At 38.8% G+C, this 14,436-nt stretch overlaps 1 protein-coding gene and 1 non-coding gene across 3 annotated transcripts in view; one reads left to right on the top strand and one right to left on the bottom strand.

Annotated features, from left to right (window-relative positions):
• The first annotated feature begins 6,134 nt into the window (after positions 1-6,134).
• Positions 6,135-6,216, top strand: Trnas-gcu. Its single transcript has one exon. It is a non-coding gene; the product is annotated as a tRNA-Ser (tRNA).
• Positions 6,217-6,602: 386 nt separating this feature from the next.
• The window catches only part of LOC109484239 (glioma tumor suppressor candidate region gene 2 protein-like), an 8,609-nt gene continuing 775 nt past the window's right edge, over positions 6,603-14,436 (bottom strand). Inside the window, exons 2-13 of one of the 2 annotated variants that reach the window (XM_019787510.1) lie at positions 12,933-13,009; positions 12,645-12,729; positions 12,199-12,377; positions 11,668-11,744; positions 11,027-11,233; positions 10,460-10,639; positions 10,204-10,259; positions 9,650-9,769; positions 8,839-8,905; positions 8,347-8,423; positions 7,722-7,778; positions 6,603-7,284 (exon numbers count right to left, since the gene is read on the bottom strand). In XM_019787510.1, the coding sequence (XP_019643069.1) occupies positions 7,272-7,284; positions 7,722-7,778; positions 8,347-8,423; positions 8,839-8,905; positions 9,650-9,769; positions 10,204-10,259; positions 10,460-10,639; positions 11,027-11,233; positions 11,668-11,744; positions 12,199-12,377; positions 12,645-12,729; positions 12,933-13,009 (1,195 nt within the window). In that variant the 3' untranslated portion in view covers positions 6,603-7,271. Of the gene's footprint in view, positions 7,285-7,721; positions 7,779-8,346; positions 8,424-8,838; positions 8,906-9,649; positions 9,770-10,203; positions 10,260-10,459; positions 10,640-11,026; positions 11,234-11,667; positions 11,751-12,198; positions 12,378-12,644; positions 12,730-12,932; positions 13,010-14,436 lie in introns of both variants that reach the window. The other variant, XM_019787508.1, reaches the window with a different exon arrangement.

Below are 14,436 nucleotides of genomic sequence, written 5' to 3'. Positions count from 1 at the left end.
CGGCCTTCGGCCGTCGGGCGATCCGACGCGCGGTCGGGCTGGTACCTCGGGCGTTACGGAATAGACCGTGTTGTATTCTATATGTATTGCAATTGGAAGGCAGAGCCTATCCCTCATTCCACCTATCTTCCTAACTGAAGTCAGGTACCCATTTAACACCTGGGTAGAGTGTCACTGTGTGGAAAGTCGTGTAAAGTACCTTTCCCAAGGACACCCTGAGCCTGCCAGGAATATACCCCAGGGATCAAACCCTTGACCTCTCTATCTCCATAATGAATAATCCTCGACTCCACCTATATACATGTAAAAGTACATTATCATATTGGTCCACAAGAAAGCCTGATTCAAAGAACCTGCTTCAAGCTATAAATGAGGCTACCTGCGTCATTTCAATCTCTCAGAAACTTTTGACCTAAATGCAGATTTTGTTGACCTAAATGCATAAACAGATGATCTAGTCTTCTAGTCTTCTGATACAGAAATCTAACAGTACGGTATAACTAATTGTGGCATCAAATGGCCTAAGTGGGGTCATGTGGCAAAACGCTAGAGGGTTAGGCTCAGAACCAAAAGGTCCCAGGTTCGAACTCACCCATGTCACTGATCTTGTGCCCCAATATGGGAAAGGCACTTTGGTACATGATTTTCCTCACTTCACCCAGGTGTAAATGAGTACCCTAGCTTCGGCTACATCCTCTTGGATAGGACGTAAAGCCGGAGGTCCTGTGTTCGGGAGAGCCAATACTTCTACTAGTTCTAGCATGTTAAAAATCCCACCACACTTCTCGAAAAGAGTAGAGGTCCTTCCCAGTGTCTGTGTGAGTGGTTCAAACCTGACACTGACAGTCTGGTAACATGTGACTACAAGTATCTTGAAGAGGTGATAGTTGCCTGTTATGTCAATCCTTCCGAAAAAATGTCTTAACAAAATGATAAAGTAGTAGTGACTAGGCTATGCTAGCAGACACAAGATTGAGAAGTGGTGTGCTTGATCCCTGACATTCCTGGATAAATGTTGTAACCTTTGAAAAGGCACTTAACACGATTTTCCTCCCTCCACGCAGGTGTAAAATGGGCACCTGGCTTTGCATTTGGATGGGCAGGTAAAAGTCATTGGAAGGAGAGAGTTGGGCTTTGCCTTCCAATACCATGCCCTAGACACAGTAGATAACTAGAGTTCCACGATCTCATGCCTTCGACAAATGATGTTAACCTTTACGACTGACAAATTATGAATGTTTCACATTGATTATCGAAATAATATCCTCACTTGCAATTATATCCTTTGATCATATTTTCCATCCAATGACAGTCTTATAATCTTAAACAAAGAGGGCTATTCTAGCATTTCCTCATAAATCATGCAAATAAGGTTCAGATTTGAATAAATTATGTTTAATACTGATCACCTTCACTTAACTTCCAAATGCAGCCAGTATGAAAATCCTGTCAGTAACCACTATTTCATTGTACTATTTATAGCATTTTTCTCATTATTTATGCAAATTAGGCCTTATTGACACCAAAAATTTGTGTCCCCAGCCTGTTTACATCATGAGCTATCAAAACTGCTTGACTGCATACCCCAGTTGATGTAGAGCTCAACGATTTGACCCACTTCCACATCTGTGTTTACACAAGGGCAGGAGAGTTACCAGCGAAAGGTCATGTCGGGTGCAAAACAAATGGAGTGTTCATAACAGAAATCAAATTCACGTAGCATTTTGTAGGCCGTTCTTGTCGATTGACTGTTATTGACACCAAATATTTGTGACCCCCAGCCTGTTTACATCATGGGCTATCAAAACTGCTTGCCTGCCCCAGCCCCAGATAATGTAGAGCTCAAGGATGTGACCCACTTCCACATCTGTGTTTACACAAGGGCCAGAGAGGAACAACACCACTTGCATGTGGAGCTGACTGAGGGTTTATTTACAGTAGCTGGTGACCTGGGCAACAAAGAGGGCCTTTGTTTGTTCAAGGATTACAGGCATGACACTGATGAGTTTGCAATAGGGCATCATCCACATGAGACCAACTTCTGGGGGAGTCCTTTTGAACAGTTATATCCAAAAAGGCAGATTAAGCGCCACTTTCGCCAATTCCACAAGGATTCTGTTGTCCTAACAAAGAGGAAATTTTTTTCCAGCTATCCTTGTGGGCATAAATCAATGTAATCCGTAGAAGGTGGGAACCAAAAAGGTCTACTGCACTATGGATGACATATAGATTTCTCTATTAATTAATCAAATTAAGTCATAATTTACATAATGAAAATCTCTTCCTCTTGATTACATATGCCACCATTTTAATTGTTTTATCACAGAACCCAGCAAATATATAGACTTCTGTCATTAATTATGTAAATTAGATCGTAATTTGCAAAATATTCAGCAAATTAGGTCAAGCATCACTTAAGCTACCGAGATACCAAAAATAACAACAATCCGTCAACCGGTTCTTGAGCTATCCTACTTCAAACATTTTCAAACAAATGCCACTGCATTTCCCAAACAAGCTGCTACGGGGCCCAAACTTACGGCACTTCTTTCTGAGCACGAGAACTACCTACCATCTAAAAATCATGACCATAGCACGTCCATATCACGAGATTTAAAAACCAGAAGTTTCGCTGCAGTACCTTCTAATTCAATGACGTGGGGACCCCCCACGAAGCCCATATCCGAACTTGACCTTGGTATTGTCAATGGTAACTTGCCAACTAAAAAACATGAACATCCATTTAAAGATTCTCGAGTTATCTTGATGACAAGAAAAAACACAAAAAACAAAGGTCAACTGCAGTGACATAGAAACCCCCACGGGGCCCATCTTCGAACTTGACCTCGGCATTCTCAACGGTAACTTGCCCACTAAAAATAATGAACATACATTTAAGGATTCTCGAGATATCTTGATGACAAGGAAAAAACACCAAAAACCAAGGTCAACTACAGTGACTTAGGAACCCCCACGAAGCCCATTTTTAGCCTTGACAATGGCCACCCCCAAATCAACCTGCCTGCCAAAAATCGTGAACCTCGGACCTTGCCTTCAAGAGTTATCGTGCCTAATCTGCCAAACAGTGCAAACCCGATTTCATAACCTTCTCCGAAGGCATAGCCTTCAGTCGAAGGCAATAACCCACTGCTTCTTTGGCTTAAAAAGGCTATGGGACTACATTATGTACCTTGACCTTTTTAATAACTAATTAGTATGAATGGAGTCACTAATTGTAAGGGAGTCATTAAGCACTAAAGGACCAATGATAATTGAGCAATCTACTGTGATGCTGCAAAATGTGTGTGACATTTAAATGGGGTGTGAAATTATCAAATGATGCTTATCAAATCCTTATCACCAACTTATTCCCAAAGGTCATTCAGAAAACATCGAGCCAATTTACATGGTAAAAAGCTACATATGAAAACTGCATACAATATTCAAACTGCAAGCATACAAAAAATGCATGCGTCAAAATTTTCCTTCGTGTAAATGGTCCTGCTTTGATCATACAGTACCTCAAGAACATCTATTCGGACTAATTGGAATCAATATCATGATATCCCATTGGTTGATTGCTCCAATCAGAAAGGGTTATTCTAACTCATTTATCTCAGACCTCCAATCATGTAATTAGTTACAGAAACTTGATATGAGTGGACTGGTAGACTGAAATGATTGAAATCTGGGGAACGGGTTTTCTGCGCGTGAAGAATTTGCACGTGAAAAACTTGCGCGTGAAAAATTTGCGCGTGAAAAATAAAAGTCTTAGAAATATGTTAGAAAATATGCAGTACCAAATTCTTAGGCAGGAAAATGTTGTCCTCTGGTATAATTTTCGCTCTGTTAGCCAAAATTTTTGTTTGAAAATGTTGGTCCCTTGGGAATAAGCTAATTTGCATAATTTCCATAAAACCTGACCTTTTGAAAATCACTTGAATTTGTAAGAAATACATGGAAAAGTTACTAGTATGAGGTTTAGGATGGTAAAATGTAACAATCTGAAGCTTTTCTCCATTCTAGAAGTTTGATTTCATGCTTTCTTAAACAAATTCTTTCACGCGCAAATTTCAACCTTTTTTGCGCGTGAAAACTTTACCTTTCAAAATAACCTGAAATCACAAAAAATGGACAAAACAAGGGTATGTAGTCTAGAATGCAAGCAAAATGATGTTAAATTTTTATTTTCTTGTCTTTTTTCCAACTTTTAAGCTTAAAACAGCAAAAAGTTTTCAAATCCCTTGGGAGTCAGCTAATTTACATATCTTCACGCGCAGATTCTTCACGCGCAAGTTTTTCACACGCAAATTTTTCACACGCACAAAACCCCATCTCGAAATCTGACACATTCTACAAAGTGGAACAAAACTTGTGGACATGACTTGGGATATTCATTCCACTTTCTAATATTTTTATCATAAAGATGACTGATGTATGCATTGTAGAATTATTGCCACCTGTTACATTGTAATAATCTAACATTTTTGACTATAACTTAGTATAACAAAGTCTAGGTTACTTGAGAAAACAGTTACTCAGTCACTCAGGCAACTGGATAGATTTTCCAAACTGTTTTTCATGTATCTCATTACCTGGATGTCTAACCTCCATCAACCAAATCTATGTATTTATTCATCAAACCTCTGCAGACTCATTACTGTTTTTCAGGGAATTTTCTAGGTTGTAGATCAACATCTACTAGTAAAGAAAAATGGCTTATAATGGTTACCCTTCACCAATAATTTCAAGACAATGATTAACATTGAATTCAAGTGGACAGGTACAAAGAGGTTGAAAACTTGGTCAGTTTTGCAGTGGCTATTGTATAAGTTCAATAGAAAGTGGTGTGCTCTCCTTAAAAATTGAGCTAGAAAAGCAGCTACACTATTTTTGTTGCAGTCTTTTCAACTAGACTATGCCACCAAATTTATTGTTCTAACACTGCAGACTCTATAAGTTGGATACAGGTACATATATAACAGGGTTGGTTAAAACGTGTATTTCTTGGGGTCCAAAAAGAAGGGAGCCCCAAATTATAACAATAGAATTTAGTTCCAAAATTCATAAATGTAGAAATTTGATGCTTGAGAATTTGGGTTTTAGATTTACGTACAAAATTGTCGTTTCATCTGAGAATGAAACTAAAATCAATATTGTATACTGGCATGTCAGTATCGGCAGCTCGCTTTCAAGGAGACAAATACAATATTTATAGGTCAAGTCTTTAGGTTAAAGTCAAGGTCCTTTCACTGAGCTCCAAAGATGCACCTTCTGATATGAAATAAAATCTGACCAGTACAGTTAGCCACCGTGCGGAATACTCGTTTCTTCACACGTACAGACCTGTCACACAATCAACGTACTATCACATCCTGTATGAAATGAAAAGTCTTTCTTGGTTTGCTTTCGGAGAAACTTGGCGAAAGGTATAAGACCGTCTGTTGGGGCACCCTCCTTGATTTTTTGAGCGCCGCTTCTACCAGTTGAACGTGAACTTCTCTCTACACATATTCGAAGAAACCGGGGAAGCACTTACCTCAGACAAGACTTGAGGGTGTAGATCGCCGTTGAAAGACGGTGAGACGAGGAAGGACGGAGCTCTAACGTGACGGCAGTGTCGGTGTGTGTGTGTCTGCATACCTCCGTCTGCTCTACCTCCGCGGCACACGGCTCGGAGTAAACAGCGAGGACTATTTCAGGAAGTTCGCAGGAATATACTAATAACGCAACGTGTAGGGGTGTCATTTTATTGCCTCAACATTCCAACCATTTCTCAGAAAGACTAACGAATTAAACTATATTTATAGGTATTCATATCATATTTAGAGGAAAATTATAGTTTAGGAATGATGATATTGATAGTTGATGTCTTGCAAATTTCAAGCGAGGGACACCCCTCAATCAAAGTGAACTATTCTAATTAGCTTCCGGTTAAAATGTGCAACCGGAAATGTGTGTAAAACAGAAAACTACGACCCAAAAAACATGAGAAAGAATCCTTTATCTAACAAGGATGTGAATAAAAACCGTAAAATATGACAAAGAAGTCTCAAATCTGGTTATTTCACGATAAAACAACTGTCATTTTGGAGGAAAATTCAGTAGTAAAGGACGGTGCCTCCCACACAGCTGACGAGGTGGCCGAGTGGTTAAGGCGATGGACTGCTAATCCATTGTGCTCTGCACGCGTGGGTTCGAATCCCATCCTCGTCGATAAAATTTTTCATTTTTCCCTTTTTCATTTTATAATTTTTTATATAATATTCTTTTTAGACTTTAGAACATTCACTACATCTATTTCGATTCGATTTTCATCACTTCCAACAAATTATAATACACATCTTTGACTTTTCCATTTTCAGTGATATTCAGAGGATGTTGGAATCAGGTACAAATATATTTTCAATATACTTGTAATAAAGCATATAAATGAAAATATTTACCTAGGAAATACACTAATAAATTCAAGTGCCTGTCCTAGTCCTATAGTGTAGAAATCCCAAAACAAGGAAGGGAATTTGTTTAGAAAACAATTTTGATAGGCAACCACAATTCATAGGAAGTACAATGTAATGGAAACTCAGATTCACTCATACTCATTTTTCAAAATAATTTCTTTTAATAACTGTGGTTGCTGGCATTGATTCACTCAGCATTGCTTAGCCTATCACAGTGGAGAAATTTTCCCTTTAATTAATTCATTTATCTTATAAATATGCCATTTTCATGCTCCCAGAAACAGAATCAACAAGTGGGTTTTCAGATCTGACATTTTGGTGACCATCTGTCAAATTCTTCAGGGCAACAATGACTGGTTCTGATTTGTACTGAAGCTAGCTACATGTAGGTGTCGCTGCTGCATTCAGAACAAGTCATTGTTGCCCTAAAGAAGGTGACAGACAGTCACCAGAATGCTGGATGTGAAAACCCAAAGGTTGTTGAATAAAGAATAAGAATTCAAATTATTCATGGAGGTTGGTTTGCTCTTTCCTCTTACAATGGTCACGCTCAGAAGTTGGCAGTAGTGTATAGTACGTACAATGTACATGTAGCCTAATTTACATCTTTAAAAAATTGTTTGACCACGGTCAAATGGATACTAGACACTACTTTTCTTCCACTTTAAATCAAAAGCAGCTCTTCCTTTATCCTTGTTGACAATGATGCAGATTCTTTCTCTCTCTTTTTCGGAAATTCAGGATAACAATCTTCTTTCGTCAAATGAAGAATCGACCACTCTATTGCAGACAAGAAGCCTCCTCCGCTGGTTAAGCATTGATGCTGAAAAAAACAATGTAAGACAGATGTGAAGAAAAACAACATAAACTTGTGTGAAACAACTTCTTTCATAATTACTTCTACCAACACAGTTACAAACTTATGATAATAGGTTTTAAAAGTTCCAAGTTAGAATAATTTGAACGCATTTCACGTGCACAGCTTTCAAAATTGGGGAAAAAAATAGATTGGGACATTGGATGTTGTTAGAATTTTTTTGGTTTAGGGACACTAAATTTTCTAAATTTATAGCACATTCTTTTTTTACTGAAATGGGTGTTTTCTCATCTGGGTATGACATATACATATATATAAAATACAACATGGTGTATTCCACATCACCCAAGGTACCAGACCAACCAAAGGAAGTGGTGTATTCTATTGGCCGGTAATTATAAATTGAAGTATAATACATGTAGGTGCTTTATGTGAACACAGACCTGATTTCCTTGTACTGCTTCTTCTCTACATACTTCTTCTTGTACTTCTTCTGACGCCTGCAGAAAAGAAATCACATGTAACAGGTGAGGGCTAACAGCCTGTTGCTATATATTTGCTGAATAATGTCTGAAGAATTTCATGGAAATATCAGTCATACCTGACCAAATAATCTCTTTGACAGAAGCACAAGGATCACTTTCGTGATATCACAGATCAAAATCACAGCCATTTTATGTATTTTATCATTCACTTCATTAATTTCTTTATTCTGCATTTATTCATCTCTGACTTAAGTACTGTAACTCCTGATTCTTTTACAGTATAATATTTCGCTGTTTTCATGGTCAATTTTGTACAGTGTGAACTTAACATATATGGAAATCTAATCATTTGGCATTAGTCCCCCTCCCGCACTCCTTTGGAGATTAAGTTCTGTGAACATGCCAATTTTCTTCAGACCATGACATTTTCCTATCATGAAGACAAAGTGCATTATAGTACATGTATCTGCATAAGCTTTTATAATTTTTGAAATTTGAGCAGAGCAAACACCATCATTCAAGAACAGTTCTTACTTTCAAATATTCATCAAAGGTACCAGAGAATGTTTGTAGTACTACTTACTTTGCTTTGACTCTTGTTTCTAAGATGTTTCTTCGCTGGAGACTTTTGAAGCGGTCTTTGAGGACGCTGCCTTCAGGCTGTGGGAGAGAGAGGGGAGGTTTATGTAAAACTCCTGTCGCACATTCTGGACCTCCCACAACTTCATTCCCAACAACCACTCTCCAACCAAGGCCGACACTGTTTTTTTCTCTTTTTCTCTATTGAAGCTGTAGGAGCAGTGGGTTCAGTGTGTCTTGCACCGGACACGGTATTGGAAGGCGGAGCCCATCCCTCTCTCTTTCTACTTCCAATCAATAATAAGGCAACACTGACTTAATTTTATGGATGACATCCGCGCAAGCATTGATTTGCACCTGTTTTCAAAAAAAAAAGATCACGTCCACCGAGGCTCTGGCCTGGCTCAAGGCCTGGGTAGTCCATTGTAGTTAGCAACAACACGGTGCCGGCCTACCCAGGCTACCAAAGCTCCAAGACTGAAGAACGCATGCTGACCTTAAACTCCCTGAGTGTGCCGACAAGCTCTTCACTCAGCTTGAATTCTGGGAAAGGCTCCTCATACCTGAAGTACTGTTAAGGCTTCACTTTTTGACACACAGGTACACATTACCAAATGCATCAATCAGATCACAATTGATACAAACAAAACAAAACATAACATAATGAAGCAAGTTTAAACAGTAATTTCCAACACGAAGAAATTGGACCAAGTCATGTGTGTTATCTGTATAATGTCACATCACAACATTTCTTGTGTTGGAAAGTACATTGTACCGTTTTTACCTACTTCATAATGACTTCTACCAACACAAATAAACTTTGAAGTTAAAAAATCAGACATTTGAAACTTCTGGGAAGTAGATATACATGTGGTTTGCATTAATGTATACATGTAAGCTTACTCCACTATTGCACCCTGCAGCTGGTCAGCATTTAATACATTCTTGGCAACCACATCATTGAACCCAGGGTGTACTGGCTTAAACCCTGTCAATCAAGTGAAACCCTATCTCTGCCCACTCACTTGGGAATCCAAACAAACAGACCTTGCACCCAGAACAATACTTCCATCCCAGAATACAGCAAACTAATTACATTATGGCAAAATGATACTGTAACTACAAGTAAAAAAAAAGGCACCTTTTCTGTACACATAGAAAATGCATGTTTTTCAGAATAATTATCATAACAATAATTACAAATTGCCTGTTGCAAGTTATGGATGACCTTGTAATCTATGTATCTTACAGTCATCAAAGCTGTCACTGTTTGGGGCACTTTGCAACATGCAGTCAGTAAAGGATACTTGCGTCTGCTGAGTCTTTTAGGTTTATCAGCATTCTGAGCTCTTATATCTGCTCTCTTCTTTTGTCTCTCTTCCTTCTTCTTCTCCAAGGCGTTGATCTCTTTCTTGATAGTCTTGAGCCTACAGATATAAACAGGGGGATACTAGTATGACTCCATAATTTATACGAGGGCAAAACTTGGGGTACAAAAATTGTGTTCACACCCAAGCGTAAAAAACAGCAAATGTCAATTTTTCCTGCGGCAAGTTGGTAACGTATGATCTGAACGTACATAATATATATTCTTGACATGCATCAAAGCAAGCCCATTTACACTTGACATAAGATTTGGAAACATTTGACATAAGCTGTCTAAACTTGTCTTTGTATGCTTGCAAGTGAACGCAGTTTTCGTACCACTGGTTTTTGCCTGCATGTGTACAATGTATATCGAGTCTGTAAATTTTAATAGAAGCATAACTAAGTGCTATAGCATCAATACAAATTACATTCATTTACCTAAAAGCTTGTATTAATTTTGTATTCTGTATTTCATTGTGTATTTCAGTCCCACCTGTTTACTTCATGCTCCTGGACCTTCTTTGTCTTCTCTGCTGTTTTCTGTTGTTCCTAATACAAAAAGGGGAAATCATCCAATGTAGTGAATACCAACAGATTCCTGCTTACGAACAGAAAATTAGCCACCAACTCTAACAACAATTTTGTTGAGTTGTTGATTTTGTGGCTTTTTTAAATCTTTCATTCAAGATACATCAGATAATTGTTCTTTACATTCATTAACTTGATTAAGTGGCCAGAAAAGGCCATACCTGCTCTCTTTGTTCCTTTTCTTTTCTTCTCTTTTGTCTGGATTTCTTGTCTTCTGCCCTGATGGTAGCCTTAGGGATTGACTGCTCCCCTTCCTGCTCCTCCCCTTCCTGTTCCTCCCCTTCCTCCTCATCTTCCTCTTCATCAAGAAGGCCCTCAGTCAACTCCTTCAACTTGTCTTTCTGAAATACAAATAGCAATTTTACTTTACCAAAACTAATAACTGTATTAAAAGGTAATGTGCAAAAAAATTCATATTTACCTTCACATGGTCTAGCCTAGCTACTGCTTTGTTTCCTCTTACTCAAACACATTCATATACATGGTGACTAGCCACACCTATTCTGTCCTGCCACTTGCTACATAATGTAACCCAACGCCACTGGCTGTCTGCTACAGCACCAGTTACCATGGTGACAGCTGTCTGGTCCAGGAAATTCACTTTATTTGCTTGGAATGGAAGTAGGTAGAGCAAGAGGAAGAAGAAGAAACAAAGCAAAAACAATATAAGGTAGGGATTTTCATAGTCCACACACAAGTAAAAGACGACACACTGGCCTTGTACTCACACGAGTTGCCCACTCTCTCTTTGGTGGCAGTCTGGCCTGTCTCTCTAACTTCTTCTCAGCCTTGAGTTTCTTACTCTCTGTGCATACTGCCTGCTGCAGCAGCTCCTGGTGCTCCTCAAATGTGGGGTTGTAAGACCCTCCAGGGTGGATCACCTCCACCTTAGGCAGTACGGACGGTTTCCTGGCATGTATTTGTGTAAGGACAGGCTGGAACGGGGTAGAGACAGTGTGTTACATTGCACACATTCAAGTCAGAGTTTATTAAACATTCAACAATGATTGCAACAGGTACAATGTATGGCAAATAATGTGGATTATTAACAGTTATAATCTATTCAGACTAGTGTACTATTCTAATATCATTCTTCGGTATATGTATTATGATATCACATTGTTATGACACAGTTATGACTTTTTTGTATAGCATTGTATATCTATGTATTGGCCTAGTTAGACAGATACTACATTGTACTAGTAATCTCCAAGCAGATCTTTTGGTGGCCGCCAAAAACAGTATCAAATTAACCAGGCAGTATCCTTTAGCCAGACAGTATCCATTGGCCTTCGGTCTAAGTTATATTAGTACATTATGGTTGATAGTTGGTTTGAATGTGCTGACATCTTACAAAGTTCCTACTTACCACATTTACTCTTGTCTTGCCAGTCACCTGAGCATAGTACTCATCCTCTTCCTTCTCAGTGTTCTTTTCTTCTGTTTCTACATGTAAAACAACAGACACTATTTGTAACTAATAACATGTAGGCAATGATACATGTCCTTTATGTAAAAAGTACAGAGTGACGTAATTTGGCAAAAAACTGTAACAACATCAATTCCAATGTCAGAATATGGTATTCAAATTTTCCAAAGTAACAAACGTGCATGTCTTTGGAATGTTTGGAGCTTGGAAGTGATAACCAGTAAAAGCCTGCGTGATTACCCAAGTTATCATGCATGACCAAAGTTAGGCCTAGAAAAAAATGATTCCTGTTTCCCGATCAATCCTAGAAAAACTGCCAACCCTAGCCTTTTTTTTAGGTGGACCCCTGCAAGGGACATACATTTTTTGAGCTGTACAACCTTTTTAATTTTCTAGCTCCATGATCTGACACCTGAGTGATGAAACATTGTACAATGTTTATCAGTCTGATATATAAAATCTTGTACTTACCATTGCCCCAGAGGTCATAATATTCCCGAACTGGTTGTGGTTTTTTCAGCCCTGCCTGTACAGAGTTCAGCTTCAGTTTCTTCCTCCTCTCCTTTGAGATGTACCCTGTCTTCTTCTCAAGTTCTTTAGCTTTGACCTCCTTCCTTCTCACCTTACCTGATCCCATAGGTGGGGCATGCCTGTATAAAAACATGAATAATCATGTCATGTTTTTACAAAACTTGTAAAGGCATAAGCAAGTATTGCCTACTTGTACAATACATGTGACATTATGTACATGTATAATACTTTGAGGTAAGACTTAGAGGTCAAATATATACTATTAGTTAGATTTATTATACTTTTGTGCGACATTTCTATACATCAATCATGCCAAAGATTTTAACCTTTATTGACTGATAATATTGGCTTGTCTAAAAGTTAAAACAAGTACAGGTAATACTTACCCTGTGACAGGTTTGACTGTTGTCTCTCCAGCTATGATCTGATCTATTTTCAGTGGTTTTAGCTCTTTTTTTCTTTTCTTAGCCACTGTAAGAAAAAAAAACAAAGAAATTAATTTGTAAAGCTTGTAGACTACATTCTTTCAAGAAGCAAACAATTATTGTGATAACACACAACTTTGAAAGTTATGTTTGCTTAAAGCCTTTACTTTTTCTTCTCATTGGACCTTTTTCAAGAGAAATGGTGTTAAGTCTTGATAAAATCCTATCCATAAACAAAATATAACTTACCCGGTGCTTCAAGTTCATTGTCATTTTGTTTGTCAACATAGAACAGGCTGTCATCTGCCTTGTCTGCTACAAGACCACTGCAAGTGAACATGAAAAATTGAAAAAATACTATGAGTTTCTAAACGATGGCACCAGTTTAACAGAATTCTAAGTAAGGAACAAGTCGAGGTAAAATGTATTTCAAAAGATTACTATAAATCACTTTTTTTGCGGTACTTTTATATTTGCAGTTTTCACTGTCACTTCTGTATGAACTGCTAACTTATCATTTAACGTGAGCAAATAATTTTCCGATTAAATCTTTTTTCTGCACCTGCCGCCACAGCAAACATATAGTTCTGCGAACATGTCTATTTTTCTTAGGCCACGAACTTTTGCTATTGCAAACATAAAGTGATTTCCACACAAACTACAGTATTTTGTGGCCCCTGGCCTGGATCCATTTAAATTTTAAATTTAACCCGTGCAGCAGCATGCAATTCAGTACATAACATATATACTGTATCAGCACTAGCCGCGGCGACTCTTGACTCGGGCTTACATTGCATTACCCTCAGCAAGAGTCGTGGAAAGATCCATTGGCAGAACTGCACATTTCCCGTTGGCTGCACGATGCTCCGTTTTTGACCCGGTTTTTTGCTGTCCCGAGCTTCCCTACAATATAACTCCACAATTGGCCGGGTTGCCGATGTTTAGATCAGCCTAAATATTCCACAGCGCGACAGAAAAGTAGTAAAATAGCTAGTCGGCACAAGCTGGCGGCCATCTTGGATATAGTCGGGAATGTCCGCTACCGCCGTCGGGAACGCTCGGTAGCCTTTCCGGTTATAATCGGAGAGCTTTCGGTCGCGCTTCGGACGCTACCGAGCGTTCCCGACGGCGGTAGCGGACATTCCAAGATGGCCGCCAGCTTGTGCCGACTAGCTATTTTACTACTTTTCTGTCGCGCTGTGGAATATTTAGGCTGATCTAAACATCGGCAACCCGGCCAATTGTGGAGTTATATTGTAGGGAAGCTCGGGACAGCAAAAAACCGGGTCAAAAACGGAGGATCGTGCAGCCAACGGGAAATGTGCAGTTCTGCCAATGGATCTTTCCACGACTCTTGCTGAGGGTAATGCAATGTAAGCCCGAATCAAGAGTCGCCACGGCTAGTGTTGTCCCAGGTATACGTGGGGTATTGAAAACGAAGAATTACATGGCACGATTCTCTGCACTGTTGTATTGTTTCAACTGTGAACTCAAAACTTAGTGGGTGCCTTCTTTCCTCCCTCCCACCATGAAAGAAAGTCCCCACAAAAGTACAGAACATTGTATAACGATTTCAGTGGTGTTCAGTCAGTATTCTTGTGACATGCAGTTTTTACGATGTCTTGTGAGGCTGAATTAGCCTATTTCCAGTATGTTTTGATCAAAGCTTCATAAAACTTTATGGTAAATTTCTAACGGAGGTAATTAACTTATGAGAAAATTGTCAAAGATAGCCGGGACAAGGTGAGATTTA

The sequence above is a fragment of the Branchiostoma belcheri genome, unplaced genomic scaffold (assembly GCF_001625305.1).
Source record: "Branchiostoma belcheri isolate BF01 breed outbred unplaced genomic scaffold, Haploidv18h27 scaffold69, whole genome shotgun sequence".
In the NCBI taxonomy this organism is placed as follows: Eukaryota; Metazoa; Chordata; class Leptocardii; order Amphioxiformes; family Branchiostomatidae; genus Branchiostoma; species Branchiostoma belcheri.
This window is presented reverse-complemented; position numbering and strand designations above follow the sequence as displayed.